The following is a 20,304-nucleotide window of genomic DNA, read 5'->3' as shown; positions in this document are numbered from 1 at the left end:
GAAGGAGGTGAAACAAAGCAAGGTCTAAATCGCTACCAAACCGAAACAGGAATTGAGAAACACTAAACAGGAAACTCATATACTCATATAAAAACAGGAGTATGGCTCATGTGATTAGGCAGATGATCAATAGTGGGTCTGTGACCCTCATAAGGGACAACTCGCAATGGTCTCAGAAATCTGGGACTCTGTCCCAATTAGTCGTAGAACTGATTAAACTTCTCAGATAAGACATGAGACGTCTTTAAGAAACTCAAAGAAGTCCAGTCGCTTTTCTTTCCAAGCTCCTTGGTTTGCAGGAGCAAGTCTTAACAGCACACCAGTTTTCCTAAACCAAAACAAGTAGTTTTTGGTAGCTAAATGTTTAGTGTGTGTGTGTGTGTGTGTGTGTGTGTGTGTGTGTGTACCTGTTTGTGTGGGTGGTCACAAATTTGAAAACTTACCACATGAACTCATTTCCTTTGTGTTCATAATAGCACTTAGTAATGCCTATTAAGGTCAGACTTAAAAACAAACATTTGCATGTAATAATCTTGTACTATCACAAGACAGTATAAGAAGTCGTCCCAAAATTCCTCAACTCTCAAGTTATAATAAAAAAAGTAGATGGTTTCCGACAGTAACATAAACTACTTACTCGTGTATTTAAGATGCTGTCAGCCATTTGAAAATGTGTATTGAGGCCTAAACACTCACTAATCCAACAGCAATAATCAGAAATAAACTCTTGTACTTACCTGAGACGAGGTGGAAAGTGTCCACAAACTGAATGCTGCCACCTCTCTTGATGCCACAGAAGTAAAGCCTGCAGTCCTCTGCTGTCAAGTTTTTAATCACGAGTTTGTTTTGCAGGATTGAAAATTTAGTTTCAAAACCAGGAGAGTAGTAGGTAGAGCCTGCTGAGGAAAAACTGCGGCTGATACATGCTCTGAACTGACTGTGGATCTCCATGTACCAGTGGATCTCTGATGTCTGATTGGAGCAGGTTAGAGTGACATTGGTCCCCAGCTCTCCTCTGACCTCGGTCACGTTCTCGGCCTCTGCACAGAGCAGAAGCACCAACAGGATCATCCACAGGAGAACCATGATCAGCTTCAGCAACCACAACAAGACGGAGTCGTCTGAAAGCAGCTCAGCTCTGATGGACTCTGACACAGAAGTGCTCTACACTTCCTACTTGACATGGTGACTTTGGGCAGTGGCATGTCTGATAAAGAAAACCCACAAACACCTTACATCTCTCACAGGATGTTAAACTTTATCGCCTCTGGCTAGCACTTTGCCCTTTGGGTTAAAAGAGACTTTAAATTTAAACAGGTTGTAACAGGTTCTAACAGCTTCCTTCTGCTGTTCTGGTTTAATAACAAGAGCGAGGCTATTTTATTTTCAATATATCTGTGCAAGAAATGAACCAACAGTCCTAAACAAATCATAAAACCATCCTAATAGGTTTCAGCTTCTTATTACTGCTGTGAAGAAGAAACGCTCAGTGCATCGTGGAAATCCCACAGCAGCCTGGGCCTATTGCAGAGTAGGGGAGGGTTCAGGGTCACCTGATCCAGCCTTACATGCTATAGGTCCATATAAAAAGGAACGTTTTAAGCCTATCTTTAATAGGTGTTTGTCTCCTCTATCCAAACTGTAAACTGCTAGTGAGAAAGAAAAGTGTGAAGAACACTGAAGGGTCCTTAATCAACAGAAACGATTAACACTTTCCTGTGACTATTTTCCTGCTTGAAATCCAATATCTCCCTCTGCTGGTACTGATGTTACCAGTACCAGCAGTACCAGCAGATTACTGTAACGTCAGCATGTGTGTGTATTTGATGTTTTGTGGAGGCTAACCTTGAAATGCACATGGTAAATTGGTATGTCTGGTGCACCTCTTGCCCTGATACTGATTTGAATAAACATTTAATCAGAAGTTCACTGGGGGTCAATTCTTGGCTCATCAATTTTTTCATTGCTCTAAATTGATACTGTCAAGAAGAATCAAAATAAAGCCTGCCACTCTAATGCAGAAGATACACAGTTGTATTCATATTTTCTGATCCAAACAGTCAGAGAGATTCATATTAATCATCCCTGTCTCAGAAGCACAGTGAGCAAGTCAGGAATCTTGGCCTTATTTTGGACAAAGATCTGGATTTTTACAAAAAACATCAACAAAGTTACCAGGACTGTTTTCTATAATGTAAAAGTCTGATCTGAAAAGGGCTCTGAGAAATTGGGAAAACTGTGATGCTCTATTTCAGGATTCAGCAGCAGCAGCAGTATGTGTAGGCACTGAGAAAGAGCTTCCACAAACATGGAAATCTGACCATATTACTCCAGCTGTCTGCTGACCTGAGTCCACACATCTACTCATACACTTAGAAACAGACTCAAAACCCTTTAGTTATCATAGGCTTACACATAATAGCTGTCTGCTTTTGTGCGCACGTGTGTGTATGCTAATTTGTATTGCTTTTACTTCTTTGTTTTTTATTTACAGTGAGACACTGTGGACCTATATAGTTTCTTATGTTTTTATCTCTTGGTGCAGACATTACATGTAATTCAATTTGCTCTGTAAATAAATTTGGCATGTGCATTTTTTTGGTTGGTTTAAACTTGGTTTAGCTGATATAAAGGGTTAATGGAGAGAATTTTGTAAAGGAGCTACGGTGCATCGCTATCCAGTACAGATGTACTCAGCAGGGGAACTCAAGACAAGACTGCTCAATGAAGTTCCACCATTAATTAATGCTTCAATCATAAATACTATATCTATTAAGGGGCTATGTGCCACAGTAGTTAAAGCTGGCAATAATTAAATAATTTCTTAAAATGCCATCACTTTGAAACAGCCATCTTGGCTAATTACAGGCCAATCTTTAACCTTACTTTCATCTCAAAATGTCTTGAAAGAGTAGTTGTAAAACTGCTTACTGAGTTTTAATCAGGTTTCAGAGCTCATCACAGTACACAAACAGCTTTAGTGAAGGTTAACAACTAGTGGCAAGCCATCGCTGTCCCTCGTTGCTTTGGAGAAGCTCAGGGGGAAGAGATGGAGGAAGGTGTAAGGTCTCTGGTACAGGACTTGCGCTTGAAGGACAGACCGCCTGATTTTTTAAAAATATCTCTCTTTTTGGGGGGAATCTAGACCAAAATGTGTGGTCCGAGAAAAAAATCACATTTCTATACATTTAACTATAGTTTTTATTTCAAAATGTAACATTGAGTCCAATTGTTATGTGATCTGACACTTCAAGTAATGTAAAGAGTACCATAATACTGCTACAAAATAAAACACAAGCGTGCACCCTTTGGTACTACCAGTGGCATGCAATAACCTTTATAGGAAGTAAAAGAAGAAATGAGGAACAAACTTTTACATGAAAGAAAGCAAGAGAAACATGAAAGCTTGCTGCACTCCTTCCTTGGCTGACAAACTGTAAAATCTGTCACTTCTACAGTGATCACCTTAAAATTTGCCACTAGCAGACAATGTCAATGACAGGGCACTGGGTCTGACTACCCAGTGTTTGTGTTTTTTGGGTTTAGTTATACTTTTTGAGTTTTGTATTATACAGTTCCTGGTTTCTAGGTTTCTGTTCTCGGTGTTTTATGCCCAGTCTTAGTTTTGTCTTTATGTCTTTCCTGTGTCCTGGGTATTGTTACTTTTGTCTCTGTGCTTCATGTTCCCACTGTTCCCACTGTCTGTCATGTTTCTATGTCTCAGTATCACGTCCACGTCTATCTGTCATGCTTCCTGTGTTACTTTGCTACTCCAGTGTTCAGTGTTTTTGAGTTTTGCTTTTCCCCTGTCTCATCACGTCAATTAGTCCCACATGTGTGCTTCCTGTTCCCCATCCTCTCGTTAGCCGGCCTGTGTATGTTAGTCCTCAGTCTTCCCCTGCTTGTTGTCATGTCTGTAACCCTCGTGGGCATCCTCTTTGCTGTGTGTTTTTTCCTCCGTGCTCCTCGTAGTTTTCTAGCTCTTTGTTTCCCAGTTTAGTTCCTTAGTGTCCAAGTTTAATTGTGTTTTGATTTAAGTTCATATTTCTAATTCCTTGCTTTTGGTTTTGTTTCCTGTATGTGTGAAGAGTCATTTACAGCCAACATAAAGCTGCCTCTTTCAGTTCACCCTTTTTTTTATCAGTCCTACATCCTGCCTGCTACACCGCAAATCCATGACAGTCAAAAGGTAGAGGATTATTTTAAGAAAAAGTAACAAAAAAAAATCCTATGAAAGCCCCACTACACATGTAACTGTAGCTGTATATTGTGAATTATTATCAAATGGATTTCATGGATAATTAAAATATTAATATGATTAATATTACTGCTGCAGATGTTTAAGCCTGAGCTCACTTTAAATACTTTCTATGCTGTTTAATTTCAGGCAATGCGTCACGCTCTGTGAAATCAGGTGCTTGTAATTTGGATTTCCTGTCATCATGTATCTCAAAAAAACAAAAACAAAACAAACTCAGTAGTTCAAGCATTAATCTTGATGTATGCAATTAAAAAATGTAATTAAAAGGGTTGCATGACTAACTGGTAATATTTACAGCAAAACTGGTTAAATTTTGTGCATTCATTCAGCCAGTTAATTTCTCAGAGACGCTGGTGCAGTCTGAACCTGTTTTAATAAATTAGACATTACAGGAGCTCTCCATTATTAAGGATTTCTTTGCAAACTACTCTGCATCATATATATGTATCACACATGTTATTATTGAGAGGAAATGTAAGTGTTGAGATGGTAAATCACAGAGGAATGAAATTAAACTGAACTTAAAATACAAATTGAAATAAAATGAAAAAAATGAAGTTCTGCTCGGATCGTAATGTATTTTCTGAACATTGTAAATCTTCCCTTAACAACAGCTCATAGCTGATACTGAAAAGAAAGTGACTTGAAAATTTTAAAAAGTCAGTTAAATATAAATTAAAATTAAGTAAAAAGTAAAAAATTACACAGTGAAACAAACAAGTGGAAACAGACAAATGAGTCAAAGACAAACTCCATCTTGTACTATCTGCATGGTTTTACAGGTCCTGTGCTACAACTACCGTTAACCAAGGGTATTACTACTTCTAGGGCAGCCTTTACTATATCTATTAATAAGTTAATCATTAAAAATCCTACTACCATCTATGTTGCTAACAATAAGAGAAAACTAAAAGCAGAAGTACAAACAGTACAGTAGTTACTGTTACTGCTATGATTGTAAAACGTCTGAAACAGTCAAATAAGAAAAAAGGTCTGCCCTCCATCTCCAGCCTGACAGAGTTATAAACTCTTATTCAAGGCAAAAGTCTACTTTTTACACATGACTGTAGTGACCATCTGTTACATAAGTGATCAGCTGCACACCAAAAGATGTAGTACGTCAGATATCTCAGTGGGTCTGACGAACCTGCCAACCCACTCAGCTGGTGTATCACAAACACTGAGAGTGAAAACTTTAAAGCTAAATTCAGCCACGTCGTTGTGTGCAGAAGAAGTGATGACAGTAGGATTTTAATGGTGAAGTCATGCGGAGTAGCCATATTTCCTGGAAACGTTTGTAAAATTAGCACATCCAATTATTTCCTCTTTTCTACTTTTTCTTCAGGCGTTGCCAGAGAAAAGAAGAAGCCAGGAAATGTTTTACCCACTAACCCCATCCTGTCTGACAGTAAAGCTATAAAATGTACAGGTCCTGCAAAAACTACCCATAATCCTTACTGTTATTATTACCATCAATTCTACCACAAACGTAGACTTCACTACATCTATTAATAGGTTACTACTCCATTTTCAAGAACTTTAACGAAAACTACTACCTATGATGTAAAATTTCTGTTACTATCATAAATACTGTTATTGCCTCCACCTTATACTAATACTGCAAAATGAACCCTTAAAGTTTGAACCATTGACTGCTTTCAGATTCCAGCTTGACAGGGTTTGACAGCTTAAGATACACAACTTTCCATATGATTTGAAAGTTTTACATCTCAAGTGGACAGATGTCTTCCAACAAGCCTGATAATACACAAAATGTAGTGCTGTCAGCGTTAATCTCGTTAAAATGACGTTAGCGCCATAACTGCATTGACGTGGCAAATCTATGCGTTGACACTGCGCAGCCCCAAGCACGGGGCGATCCGCATTAACTCGCTAATGCAGATTTGTCGTGTTAACGCGGTTATGGCGTTAACATAATTTTAACGAGATTAACGCTGACAGCACTAACAAAAAATTAATGTATTTGCTGCAGAGAAGAAACGTGCACAAACGTTTGTATGTTTTTCAGTGAAATACAACAAATGAAGTCTTGTAGCGTCTGAAAGAACTCGTTCAGTGATGTCTTGCTCGGTAGGGCTGGATCACCTTGCCCTGAAACACAACATAAGTATAGGGAAGAAGCAGTATTGTGTTAGCACTTTAAGCAGTGGTATTGATATCATAGGTACCAATAGCAGTGTCATCACCAGATGCAAACATAAAACAGTTTTTAGAGATGTTAGGGTGACTGTGGCTCAGCAGATTCAATGCATTGTGGGTGCTCAGAGTAGAAAAGTGCTACACAGCTCAAAAAGATAATGCGTTGACCTCTACGGCTGGTTAGTTAAGTTCCTTGTTGAAGGCCTAAAATGAACATTTTCAGCACTAGTATCTGTGTTTTGAACTGATCATAATCGGTCTGAAGTGTGGTTAAATGGTGCCAGCTACATCTAACTGTGTGGACATGGAGCAAACTCAAGGCCATGAAGACTTCATACAGTTTAAATTGACTAGAGTAGCAAACCCACACACTGTCCATGGGAAGCAGACAGCGTACAAACCTATTCACATACACTATGATTGTTATAGTATGATGCTATTTTATATTGTGACACAGCATTGTAATGTGATATCCTCTTCTGTGTTATGACATTACATGCTATACTAAAGCGCTCCATTCGTTACTCAACTGAACTACCAAATATACAGATATATAGGATTGTGGAGTTGCTAGAAAAATATTTGTAATGCAAAATTAAAACAGTATCAGTTCTGTCAGTAACAGTGGAAGGTTTGTTTACCTGAATAGCCCACAGTGTTTCTGCGTTCTCGTAGATGTGAGCTGAAGGCTCTTCCACCTGTTTGCTGCTTTTGTTCTTCCTCGAACACAGCAGTACCAAAACCCCACCTGCCAACAGATCATTGAGTCACTCCACCTTCAAACTCACAGTCAGGACAGAATGTCTCATAATGAATGTAAGAATATGATCCGGTCTGAATACTGCTGCTATTCTCAAAATGATTTAGTCAAGTAAAATAAAAAAAACAACAACAAAATAAATCAAATAAGATATTCAAGCAAAAGAAAATTACTGAAACACTAAAATAAAATAAAAATATACAGGTTATTTGTCAATTTGAACATCTTTGTCCACACTTCCTCTCTGAAGAGGTTTGTGTCATCTTTTCACTGAGACTCAGGGTGTCTACATGACTAACTGGCTTTTCAGAGAGAGGTTGGGTTGTAATGTTTATTCTGAAGTTCTGAAAATCCCATGATAAATGTCCTCTATATCACAATATTTAAGCGAACTAAAAGTAAAACTGAAACTTAGAAAAGCTAAACTGAAATGAGAGAAAACAAACAAACTGAAGCTTTACTGACTTGAAATCAAAAACTCAAAATAAAAAATAAAACCCACGTCAAAAATACAAACAACAAGAACTCCGTTAGATCAGCATTGTTGACTAAGGTGAATGTTGTTGACATACTTTTTTAAGTGATTTGGATTGGCACAAATTATAAATGATGGACTCATCATCATTTTCCTAGACATAAACTTACTAATCCCACACTGGGGAAATTCACAGACGATCAGGGTTCAGCAAGAAAACCTAAATTAGAGATATATTAGAAAAAATATATATATATTATATTAAAGAAATAAATAAGAAAAATAGTGTACAAAAACTATCTAGCAGTTATTTCTACTATTTACTAATGGTTGCTGGGCAACAGATCAGTCGATTAACAACAGACATTAATGAAAGATCAGAAATTGTGTTATGATTGTGATTCAGTCAATGAAGGATGTGGGTGTTCTTGTAGAGGCTCTTTTTCCTGATATTAAAAGAACTTTTTGATCAAAGTTAATCAGAAAATACTTAAAATATCAAACTTTAGTGTGTTTGAAAAGATAGAATCATGTTTAAAAATACATAAAACACATCAGAGCACTGAAATGAATTAATCATGGGCGACAAGCCTCAGGTTAAATGTGACTAACACTATTAGTATGCTCTTCTCAAAAAGTCTGTGCAAATATTACCAAACCAGAGGTCACAATATGAGGACAGAGCATGTAGCTGAGCTCAAGTATTCGTGTCCTAACTGTTCCTTTAGTACAGATGTCAGTGAGTCATTTTTCATTGTATTTTATTATTTTTTTAAATTACCAGCTTTTAAAGCTCCAGTGAACGCTGTGATAGATAAATTTGGGTCGTGTTCATCGGTGAATAGTGTGGCTCGTCTAGTAGTGGATGTCGGTATTTACAGTTCAGACCAGAATCTCCTAAACTTATCTCCACTCACACTCACCCATTATCAGGATGATGACAGCGGCAACTGAGACGGATATCATGAGGATGAACTGAGTCATGATGCAGTCCTTCAGCGGGTTGCTGTTGGAGGCATCTGGAGAAAGATGAAAGAGGAACAAAGGAGAGATAATCAATGGAAAAAAAGAAAAAAAAAGTATTGTTTTATTTCTTTAGAACCGTTACAGTTATGATAATTAAAGTTTCCAATCGGGGCATTTTGTTGACAAATTATCTGAAAACAGTGCAGAAGATTCACATCTCCAATCACAACCAGTGATCCAAACTAAGGTACTAACAAGTTAAATTAACTTTGATTTCTGAGGCAACTTAAATGTAGAAAAAAGGAAAATATTTAATTGACACACGAACAAGAACGTCAGCTACCTACCAACTGTAAGTATACAACTCGTTCTTATTTAAGACACGAGATGTCTTCTGGTGTTGGTGCCCTGATCTAATGCTCACACATGAAGTACAAACACAAAGCAAATGGGACGCAAGTTCCTCACCACTCATCCTAATGTGACTAAAGAGGACTGTTTTTTTTTTTTAAATTTGTGTTTAGTATTACCATGGAGCCAAGACACCAATGGTCAAGCACACTTTCACACCATCTGTGACGACAGCAGTATTCAGCAGAATAGCTCTTCTGATGCTTTTTTAGTGGAGGCATTTGAAAGAAGGGCCAATTTTTAGTTTCTGCTGTCTATTGGTTGTGGGGGCGGGGGAGGGGCAATGTAGCACTTGAGCTCATTTCTCAACGTATTGATTTCATAATTTTCAACAGAATGGTTATCAAAGTCAAATTATTCTGAATCAGGAACCATATGACTACAGCTCTTGCTACAATACTACTGAAACCCTCACCTCCAGCTAGATCCAACGGTGACCTCAAAGTAATCAGTAAAGCACAAGTCAGTAGATTATAGACAATTTCTATATCTGTTGACCCAGATTAAGATGATTTATGAAAAGTAGACGTTTCCACAAACAGACCATTTGTTCAGCCTCATCGCCACCATAATTGTAAAACAATGCTTTACTTATTGAGTATTTTCACAGTTTTTTTCCTGTTGCATAACTGCTGTATTGATGAAGAAGACAAAACTCTTTTTGCCCCTCAATTTTATTTTATTGTTAACAAACACATTTGCCATATTTTCCATTTTACATGTGTGTTTATTGCCATATACCACGAGTCTATCCATGCTCACATGCACATGGGCTTAAAAGACTGTCACCATAGCCCAATGGTATTGTTGGAGGTTAAGAACAAATATTCACATACATCCCACATTACTGCAAGAATGTGGTCACAACTTTCCTAAACATGTTGAAACAGTCAAAACTCCTGTTAGACAGCTCAAAATGTGCATTTCTACAAATACATCATGCGATCTGAACACCAACTAATTTGTTTTGCAGCAATAAAGTAAATTGAAAGTTGGGTACTTACCTAACAAAAGGTGGAAAGTCTCCACAAAATGAATGCTGCCTCCTCTCTTGATGCCACAGAAGTAAAGCCTGCAGTCCTCTGCTGTATAGTTTTTAATCACAAGTTTGTTTCCCAGGATTGAGAATTTGGATTCAAAACCAGGAGAGCAGTAGGTGGAGCCTGCTGAAGAAAAACTGCGGCCAATACATGCTCTGAACTGACTGTGGATCTCCATGTACCAGTATCTGTCTGATGTCTGATTGGAGCAGGTTAGAGTGACATTGGTCCCCAGCTCTCCTCTGACCTCGGTCACGTTCTCGGCCTCTGCACAGAGCAGAAGCACCAACAGGATCATCCACAGGAGAACCATGATCAGCTTCAGCATCCACAACAAGACGGAGTCGTCTGAAAGCAGCTCAGCTCTGATGTGATTCTAAGAGGGAAGTGCTCTACACTTCCTTTTTCAGATGGTCACTTGATATGACATCAGATTTTTTAAAAAACCACAAAAACGAACAAGCGCTCAGGAAGTAAAATTACATTGACCCTTGCTTAAACTCAGTAGCTTGGTTTAGTATTAGAGATATTCAACTGTTTTCTGCAGCTCAATGATTTAATGACAATACTGCAGTAGTGACGCTAGTAATGAGAACAACAGCAACTTTAACAGCAAAATCATTGTACCAGAGATGACAGTGACATGTTTAAAGTAACAGCTTTTTTGTTTTGTTTTTTGGACTGGCTGCTACATGACATAAAAGGCTCATTTTAAATTGTACGGTGTCTTCTGATCTTCTTAAATGTTCCCACGGTCAAGAAATAGATTAGAAATAGAAATATGGATTAAAAGAACAAATATTACATTGTAATAAATGTAATTTTTATTACACAGTGAAACAAAGTGGAAGCAGACAAATTACTTTTTAATACTGTTACAACAAATCATGAAATATACTGTGTACTGATACTACACATGAAAAAATGAAATGAATGAATCAAATCCCGTGATGTCTTGCTGAAAGAGGGTCGCCTACCCTGAAACAGAAAATGAGTAATCAGTACAGGGTAGTACAAGTAGTACTATTAGATAGTATTACTACTATCACTGTAACTTTTAATAGCTACAGTGATAGTCTTTGCAGCGTTAGCAGCAACACTGAAGGAGTAAAATAGCTATAGAGATCAAAACGTTTTAGCATTTTAACATGTGGGTCTGTGGGCAACTGTCTTTTTTAGAGCCAGACTCAAGTCTATATTAGGAAAAATGAGGTTTTTGCTGCTTCACTTTGGCTTTGAAGATAATATTTTGACCCTGGTTCATCTCATTCATTTGACTTGATCATCATGTTTTTCGTGCCAAAACACTGGTGTTCCTGAAGAAACCACACCTCACAATTGAGTAAGGCACCAGCCCTGCCCTAAGTTATGCCCTGCTTTTCATTCTTTCTGCACTAATGTTACCATGACTTCCTAAATGAACATCATGTTTTATTCAGTAAGACCTGAAAGGAGCTCCTGAGACCATAAACCCACCAGAAAAGTGTTTGCTGAGCCCACTGGAAGCTGGAAGGAGTTTTGTGAAAAACTAAATATAATTCATGATTTAATAGCTCACAGAAGCAACTTTAGGAGCAATAATTTGAAGTAACCATTTCTGTATGACTTTAACCCAACCACAGTGAGACCTGCTGATGTATAGTTGGGAGATGATGGCTGAGAAATGAGTATATCAGAGGGACAGTTCAGGCTGAGCGGTTTGGAGCTAAAGTTAGAGAGGCTGTGATGTCGCATTACTTTGATTATGTTTGTCCCTGATGCAGCTCATCCAAATGCACATGAAAACATTAATAATGGGGTAAATCAAAAGTTATAGAGACAAGGCTGAGATGTTTTGGGCGCACATAGAGGATGGGTAGTAGATATATTGGACAAATTATGTTAAATATGGAGCTGCCAGGTAGTAAAAGAGGAAAAGAAGAAGACCTCAGAGAAGATCAGTGTGACAGAGGAGGATACTATTGCATGGTGGACTGGGGTGAATTTGTTGGAACGTCCTCTCTTGGGAAAACTGTATGACTGTGATAACGCACACCTGGATGATCTGAAGCAGCAAACATAAATGACCAGGAATCTTAAATGAACAAAGCTGTTTTAGATTCTATTAATTTCAGAAGACATCACATGCATATTTCCATTTTGTCATTACGACTTAATGCCTGTTAATGTTCGTCATAGCAGCCGAACATTTTTTAAACATTATAGAGAGTGATCCTAGTACCAGTACTGTCAGTAGTCATGGTTTATGCAGCACACACAGCATCAGTTTTGTTAGCAGTCACAGTTTTTACTTACCTGCACAGCCCGCAGTAGCTCTGTAGCATTACAGATGTGACCTGAAGCATCAGTCGTAGCATTTTCTCCTCTTCAAGCACAGCAATATGACGACAAAACCTGCCAACAGAGCTGTGAGTCACTTCTTGTTTATCCAGATGTACAGATCCAGATATATTCTTATAATACACAGATTTCTGTGCAGTCGCTGACAGTATAAAGCTGCTTCCTCACTTGTAAGAGTGATTGGACACAGTGCAAAATGGTTGAAAGAAATACGGACTGAAGTTTGACCAACACTTCTAATATGTGCTGCCAGAAACATCTATTCAAACATTAGATACTGTGATCTGAAGTTAGAAAATGTGCTAAATTTATCTACAGTGACACACTCACTGATTATTAGAATGACAAAGGCAGCCACTGAGACACAGATGATGATGAGGTGACTCTTATAGCAGTCGTTCTGTGGGTCGTTGGGAGGAACAATGACATCTGGAAACAAAGAGGCAAAAAGATCAACTGAGAACATGTTATAGTTACAAATCAGCAACTTGAAACACGCCCACCATCTATAAATTTTCATTGAAAAACATACTTTTCATATATCAGATATATAAGGTAGTATACAGCCATGATAGAAAAAAATCGTATTTCTTTAAACAACAACAACAAAAAACCCATCTAGTTACCTGTATCAATACACCATCTTATTGCTAACCACTATAACAAAACTCTGCTGGGGTTTTTGTGTTAATTATTAATTTCTTTTTATTCTTTTTATCCAAAGAAGGGATCGCTTTCACTCAAGAAATCAAGGAAATCAGAATAGGTGCAGCAGTTTGCCTTATGAAATCCAACCTTGAAGCTGCAAGGAACTTTTTTGTACCCAGTGTAAGTTCCAAAAAAGGAAAAAGAAAAATATATCAAGCTCACAAGTTGAGTTATTACTTGTTAGGTTCTAACTGCCAAAGTTTTCTTTTACAGTATCTCAGGACATGTTAAAACCCACCACGCTGGACCTTCACAGAGGAGAGTTTGAGTCAAAAAAAATGGTGGGAAGTTTGGATGTGAAAAAAATAACACATGATCTCATTCCGTTTGCATTCATTCTCACACTTACTAATACTAATGACTATGAAGGTCAGACATGAGAACAAAGTGAATGCAAAAAGTAAAGAACGTGGTCATAGATAACAAGTTAAAACATGCAAAACAGAAAAGAGAAATCCTGTTAGCCTGCTCAAAACCTGCTTTTCTGCAAATACGTCATAAAGCCTGAGAACTAACTAATCATTTGTTAGTCATATGTTCATATGTTTTACAGCAATAAGCAAAAAAAAAACCCAAACAAACAAAAAAAAAAAACTTGGCTACTTACTTGAGATGAGGTGGAAAGATTCCTCAAAATAAATGCTGCCATCTCTCTTGATGCCACAGAAGTAAAGCCTGCAGTCCTCTGCTGTCAAGTTTTTAATTATCAGTTTGTTTCCCGTGATTGAGAACTTGGTTTCAAAACCAGGAGAGCAGTAGGTGGAGCCTGCTGAGGAAAAACTGCGGCCGATACCTGCTCTGAACTGACTGTGGATCTCCATGTACCAGTATCTGTCTGATGTCTGATTGGAGCAGGTTAGAGTGACACTGGTCCCCAGCTCTCCTCTGACCTCGGTCACGTTCTCGGCCTCTGCACAGAGCAGAAGCACCAACAGGATCATCCACAGGAGAACCATGATCAGCTTCAGCAACCACAACAAGACGGAGTCGTCTGAAAGCAGCTCAGCTCTGATGGCCTCTGACACAGAAGTGCTCTACACTTCCTACTTTACATGGTGACTTCAGTCAGTGTGACGTCTGAAAAAAACCAAAAAAACCAAAACCGAAAACAAATCCCCTTAATGTCGCACAGGAACTATAACTTTACCACTTCCAGGCAGTAGTGTGGCATGTGGGTTAATACGAACTTTAAATTTAAACAGGTTCTAACAGCTTCATACTTCATCGGATGACATCTCGGGGAGGCACACTGCCGTGAGTTCTCAGAAATTGGCTGCTTGAGCACAAGAAATGACAACATCACAGAACGCAAGTCTGGCGAAGCTCGCGGCTCTCCAACGGGAGATTGAGAGACCAGTGTTGGACTGTAGAACTGCTTTGAAATTCATATGAGCTGTTCGCACTAAAGTAAAAAATACCATCACTTATGCGGATACCCCTTTGGCGCCAGCTGCAAGGCCAGAGCTGAACAAAACACCCTGATAACGACTGTGTTTAGTCTGTTCCTTCCCATTCCATGCAATTCCACCTGGGTTGGCTGGAAGACTGTTTACTTAGCCTGGCATGGCGAAGGATACTGTGTCAGCTGAACTATGGACACGCACACACAACCTGAACCTGAGCAGGTAAACCAACAGCCGTAAACCAATAACAAACTCCTCCTACATGATAAAAAAAAAATGCTGTCTTCCTCAGCTTTGTCCCAGCATTTGTCAACAGGACACAACCACAAAACGAGAGAAACAACACATTTACTGAGTGGTAGTTAAGCTAGCTCCCCTTAAGAGAGATGTCCAGTCCAGCTGCAACTTCCAGGTCTAGGGCCCATTTTCTTTCCAATGGTAAGCACAGCTCTCTCTTCAGCACCACAGAGTGGCGCCGAGTCCCCCCCACTTCACATGCTGCACCAGTCTGTCTGATAAGTTTCTGCTCCGATTTCCCTAAAACTTCACTTGAAACAACATCTTTTACCCAGTTAGAAGTGGGTACTCTGCACGTTTCCACTTGAGAATCATGACACGATCACCATGCCAGTCACCTCACACTCAGCTGCAGCCAACAATGATGGTTTTCCAACTGAAAACCATCAGCTAAGTGGAAGCACTGATTGAAATATATTTTAAAATAGGGACTTAACTCTTTTGCTTAAAAATCAATTATCACCCACACAGCTTAATACAAATGCAAGAAAGTTAACTGTTTTAAGGCCTCAGCCTTCAGACGCAGCACTCTCCTGATTGGTTTAAACAGCCAGTCATTCATAGGCTGATCAGATCATGAATGTCTCCATGACACTCTGACTCAGGTGGACCTGCAGCAGGGAGCTCCAACATACTGAAACACTAAAACAATGAAAGGAAAGAAAGTTCAATCTCAGCATGTTTGCTGCTGGACTTGGAGGCTCTGAGCTGATAAGAACGTCTTCTTCCACATGTGTGTTAGTGCATAATGGTGCTTTTATAGATTAGAGTTCATTCCTACAGCTCTGTCATCATTTAAGCTTCAGTAAAATTATTTAAATGAGGTCCTACTGAGCATTGTTACCACCTGAAAATAAAGTACTTTATTTCCTGCTTTATTTTTACACATTGCAACTTAGAAGCTTTCTTTTTTTTTTTGTAAAAGAAGCTGGGTGCTTATATGAGATGAGGCAGAACATGTGCACAGCATAAAAAATGTCCTTCAGTCAATCCAATCACTCTGTGTTTCTCAGAATTAAACGTTGGCTTCAAAATCAAGAAGCAGTACATAGAAACTGTAAGTGACACATTGCACCTGATGCATCATCTGAACTGACTGTACCAGTGTTTACCTGAACTGCCATAAGAGCAGGTTAGAGTTAGAATCACGTTCTCGGCCTCTGCACAGAGCAGAACCACCAACAGGATCATCCACAGGAGAACCATGATCAGCTTCAGCATCCACAACAAGACGGAGTCGTCTGAAAGCAGCTCAGCTCTGATGTGATTGACAAATTATTGCTCTACACTTCCTGTTTCACACAATCAGTTTGGCTGTTGTAATGTTGCACAAAAAGCCATACCAGCTTTTCACGCCTCTGCCCTAACATCTGCAGTTTCAGTTAATACAACAGATTTTCAGCTCTTACTGACTGATTTTTGATGATGGTACCAAAATAGTAAAACAACACTTCAACAGCAACATTGTTGTACATCAAAAGCTATCAAAAGCTGTGATAGCATCATAAATAACTTTCAGAAGAGGACAAACTGTCTCTAATACTGACTCTAATGCTAAAAAAGTAGTACTAGTAGTACATATGATTTGATAAGTAACGAAAACATGAGAGCCAAAACTGATCGTCAGCTCATCATGTCCCAGCTGATCAAGTGGCTCCACCTCTTGTCTCCAAGCTGTTACTGCAGAAACACATTCATACACATATTAAGTAAAACAAATCAAAGTAGATAATAACTTCAATGAGGTGGCACATTTTCTAGTACTATAACACTGCCAAAACACGTACTACACCATTTGGTAGTACTGACACTACAGACCCAACTCTATCTTGTACTTCTAGGTCTGCTAGTCAGGGTACACCCTGGAAAGGTCGCCAGTCTGTCGCAGGCTAACACAGAGAGATAGACAACCATTCAATTCATAACCAATTAATCAAACCACACAAAGCACATCTTTTGACTATGGGAGGAAGCCAGAGGACCTGCAGAGGACATGCAAACTCCACACAGAAAGGCCACGGCCAGATGGTGGATTCAAACCCAGGACCTAACCGCTCGGTGCTACCCACCATGTTGCCCCTTTTGTAGGTACATAATCGACTTATTTGTACACATGTGTAATGATCATCAGTATCTGGAATATTAATGACTTTGTGTTCAGCTGCACTGTAAACACCAGCAGATCCAGAGTGATGGGCCTGAAGGGATCATTTTATATGTGAATTGGCCTTTAAAAGAGGACCTGAGGAGACAAGTTAAATCCAGGTACTTTGATCAGGAAATGATGACAACAAAATTTTAGTGACATCATTTGGAGTATGTGTGGAACATTGTGTACGATTACCACATGAAATTACTGACCTTTTACTGTGTTATTTTTTACAGTTATTCCATAGAATTCTTGCAAGAAAGTAAAAGTCTTTCCACAAACACAAACAAGAATCAGCACTTTTAGAAAGTTTACTACATCTATAATTAGTCTACCCCTCTATTTGTTCTATTAATGGGACTTCTACTATTCTAATTATTGAGAACAACAGTTGCTCCATATTGATCATGACAAATAATGAAAAAAACAGCTCTTTCTGAGTAGTCGTGTTTTCCTTGTAAGCTGTACATGATGACCACATTAAATCACTTCCCTTTGCTGACTTTAGTTTTACATAATACACTTTTTTTTTTCAGGAAACAAGTCATGGCATAAACAATGGAAACAAGCAAAAACATCATTATTTTTATATCCAGTTCGGTCACATAGTGCTGCCGTAAATCCTACCATAGGCTTAGGGATGGGGCAAGCAGGGCTAACACAGAGGCTACGTCCACACTAGCCCGGATAAATTTATAATGGCGTTTTTGTCTGAAACGCTCCGCGTCCACACTAGCATTTACAGTCGTTTTTGCAGAGTTGAAAGAGAGAGAGAGTTAAAGAAATAGAAGAAAAGCTATCTGGAGCATGTACAGACTGATATTAATCTTTAATAGGGCTGTCAAAATTGAGAGCAAACAAAACAACTGCTGTATAATGCCCTCCTCTATCTTAGTTTAATTGGTCACGTGACTGCATCATATAACTAACATGCGTCATTGTTTTAGAAAGTCTTCATTTTCACGGTCCATAATGTGACGCGAAAGCACCGTTTTCAAATCATTGCGTTTTGTAGAGCGTTTTCAAAACGCTGCATTTTCCTTGAGCGAAAACGGCGTCTCAGTGTGGACGGGAGGCCAAGGAGAAAACGATGCGTTTTCAAACAAAAATGCATTAGTGTGGACGTAGCCAGAGAGACAGACAGTCGTTTGCATTTACATTCACACCTATGGCACCAATTAACCTAACCCCACTAATTGCATGTCTTCGGACTACCTAGAACTACTCACGATCCTGCTACTACTGCTATTAATACTACCACAAGCATGGACTTTATGACTTCTATTACTAGATTTCTACTGAATTTACAAGCATTTTACGCCAAATTGTTAACACAACAGAGGGTGTACTTAGGCCTCCTTTAACAATTAAGATACTTGTAATAAATGTGGGCTGTTTGTAGCTGTGGAGGAAAGACTAAGTGAATTAGAGACCTAGTTCCCCACCCTCGAAAGTCCTGTATGTAGTCAATATCCATTAGTCTCTGTAAGCAAAGGTACCTTAGTTAACATTAACTAGTCCCCAGTAGAATGTCCTGAGCATCCAGGAACTCAGGCTGGCTGGATGAGGATGAGGATATGGGTGCAGTGTAGCCCTAAATAGAAGCCTCTGTGCTGGCACACTACCAGTCTGTTCACGTTTCAAAGAGCTTTTTCCCAGTTGGTGAAACATCTACGAGGAAGAAACAAACTCTGGTTATTGGCAACTCGATTTTGAGAAAATGGAAAGCAAGACAATACATCAGCTATTGTCCATTGTCTTCCAGGGACCAGAGCAGCTGACATTAAATAAATTCTGAAACTGCTGGCTAAAGATAAACATAGATTTAGTAAAAGAAAATAATTCACCAGTAATGACACCTGTCTACATCAATCAGAGGTCAGTAAAAAATAATTTCAGCAAACAAAATTACAAAGAAAGAATTTTTATTGAAGTATCCTCAACTGAATCAAAGACAAAAGAAACAGTTAAATGTGGATTCTTCAACAGTTACGTTTCACTCTTCAAAGCCTCTTAGTACAGTGGGGCAAAAAAGTATTTAGTTAGCCACCGATTGTGCAAGTTCCCCCACTTAAAATGATGACAGAGGTCAGTAATTTGCACCAGAGGTACACTTCAACTGTGAGAGACAGAATGTGAAAAAAAAATCCATGAATCCACATGGTAGGATTTGTAAAGAATTTATTCGTAAATCAGGGTGGAAAATAAGTATTTGGTCAATAACAAAAATACAACTCAATACTTTGTAACATAACCTTTGTTGGCAATAACAGAGGTCAAACGTTTACTATAGGTCTTTACCAGGTTTGCACACACAGTAGCTGGTATTTTGGCCCATTCCTCCATGCAGATCTTCTCAAGAGCAGTGATGTTTTGGGGCTGTCGCCGAGCAACACGGACTTTCAACTCCCGCCACAGGTTTTCTATGGGGTTGAGGTCTGGAGACTGGCTAGGCCACTCCAGGACTTTCAAATGCTTCTTACGGAGCCAGTCCTTTGTTGCCCGGGCGGTGTGTTTTGGATCATTGTCATGTTGGAAGACCCAGCCTCGTTTCATCTTCAAAGTTCTCACTGATGGAAGGAGGTTTTGGCTCAAAATCTCACGATACATGGCCCCATTCATTCTGTCCTTAACACGGATCAGTCGTCCTGTCCCCTTGGCAGAAAAACAGCCCCATAGCATGATGTTTCCACCCCCATGCTTCACAGTAGGTATGGTGTTCTTGGGATGCAACTCAGTATTCTTCTTCCTCCAAACACGACGAGTTGAGTTTATACCAAAAAGTTCTACTTTGGTTTCATCTGACCACATGACATTCTCCCAATCCTCTGCTGTATCATCCATGTGCTCTCTGGCAAACTTCAGACGGGCCTGGACATGCACTGGCTTCAGCAGCGCAACACGTCTGGCACTGCGGGATTTGATTCCCTGCCGTTGTAGTGTGTTACTGATGGTGACCTTTGTTACTTTGGTCCCAGCTCTCTGCAGGTCATTCACCAGGTCCCCCCGTGTGGTTCTGGGATCTTTGCTCACCGTTCTCATGATCATTTTGACCCCACGGGATGAGATCTTGCGTGGAGCCCCAGATCGAGGGAGATTATCAGTGGTCTTGTATGTCTTCCATTTTCTGATGATTGCTCCCACAGTTGATTTTTTCACACCAAGCTGCTTGCCTATTGTAGATTCACTCTTCCCAGTCTGGTGCAGGTCTACAATACTTTTCCTGGTGTCCTTCGAAAGCTCTTTGGTCTTGGCCATGGCGGAGTTTGGAGTCTGACTGTTTGAGGCTGTGGACAGGTGTCTTTTATACAGATGATGAGTTCAAACAGGTGCC

At 39.3% G+C, this 20,304-nt stretch overlaps 1 protein-coding gene and 1 long non-coding RNA gene across 3 annotated transcripts; one reads left to right on the top strand and one right to left on the bottom strand.

Moving 5' to 3' along the window:
- The first annotated feature begins 3,797 nt into the window (after window positions 1-3,797).
- LOC120746373 lies at window positions 3,798-9,934 on the top strand. The gene is made up of 3 exons (XR_005698838.1): window positions 3,798-3,912; window positions 9,479-9,484; window positions 9,924-9,934. It is a non-coding gene; the product is annotated as an uncharacterized LOC120746373 (long non-coding RNA).
- LOC120746366 lies at window positions 3,933-19,052 on the bottom strand. Of its 2 annotated transcripts, XM_040051848.1 has the most exons (7): window positions 13,729-14,439; window positions 12,744-12,842; window positions 12,369-12,467; window positions 10,038-11,051; window positions 8,580-8,675; window positions 7,063-7,169; window positions 3,933-6,373 (listed from the first exon to the last, which is right to left on the bottom strand). In XM_040051848.1, the coding sequence occupies exons 4-7, from the start codon at window positions 10,399-10,401 to the stop codon at window positions 6,335-6,337; spliced, it is 606 nt and encodes a 201-aa protein (XP_039907782.1). In that variant the 5' UTR covers window positions 10,402-11,051; window positions 12,369-12,467; window positions 12,744-12,842; window positions 13,729-14,439; the 3' UTR covers window positions 3,933-6,334. The 2 variants fall into 2 exon arrangements, with proteins under 2 accessions (XP_039907782.1, XP_039907783.1); XM_040051849.1 differs by lacking the exons at window positions 12,369-12,467; window positions 12,744-12,842; window positions 13,729-14,439 and adding an exon at window positions 15,980-19,052 and having other exon boundaries at window positions 10,038-10,338.
- Window positions 19,053-20,304: the final 1,252 nt, after the last annotated feature.

The sequence above is a fragment of the Simochromis diagramma genome, unplaced genomic scaffold (assembly GCF_900408965.1).
Source record: "Simochromis diagramma unplaced genomic scaffold, fSimDia1.1 OVJJ01000107.1, whole genome shotgun sequence".
Taxonomy (NCBI): Eukaryota; Metazoa; Chordata; class Actinopteri; order Cichliformes; family Cichlidae; genus Simochromis; species Simochromis diagramma.
Note: the sequence above shows the minus strand (reverse complement) of the source record. Positions and strands in the feature narration are given on the sequence as shown.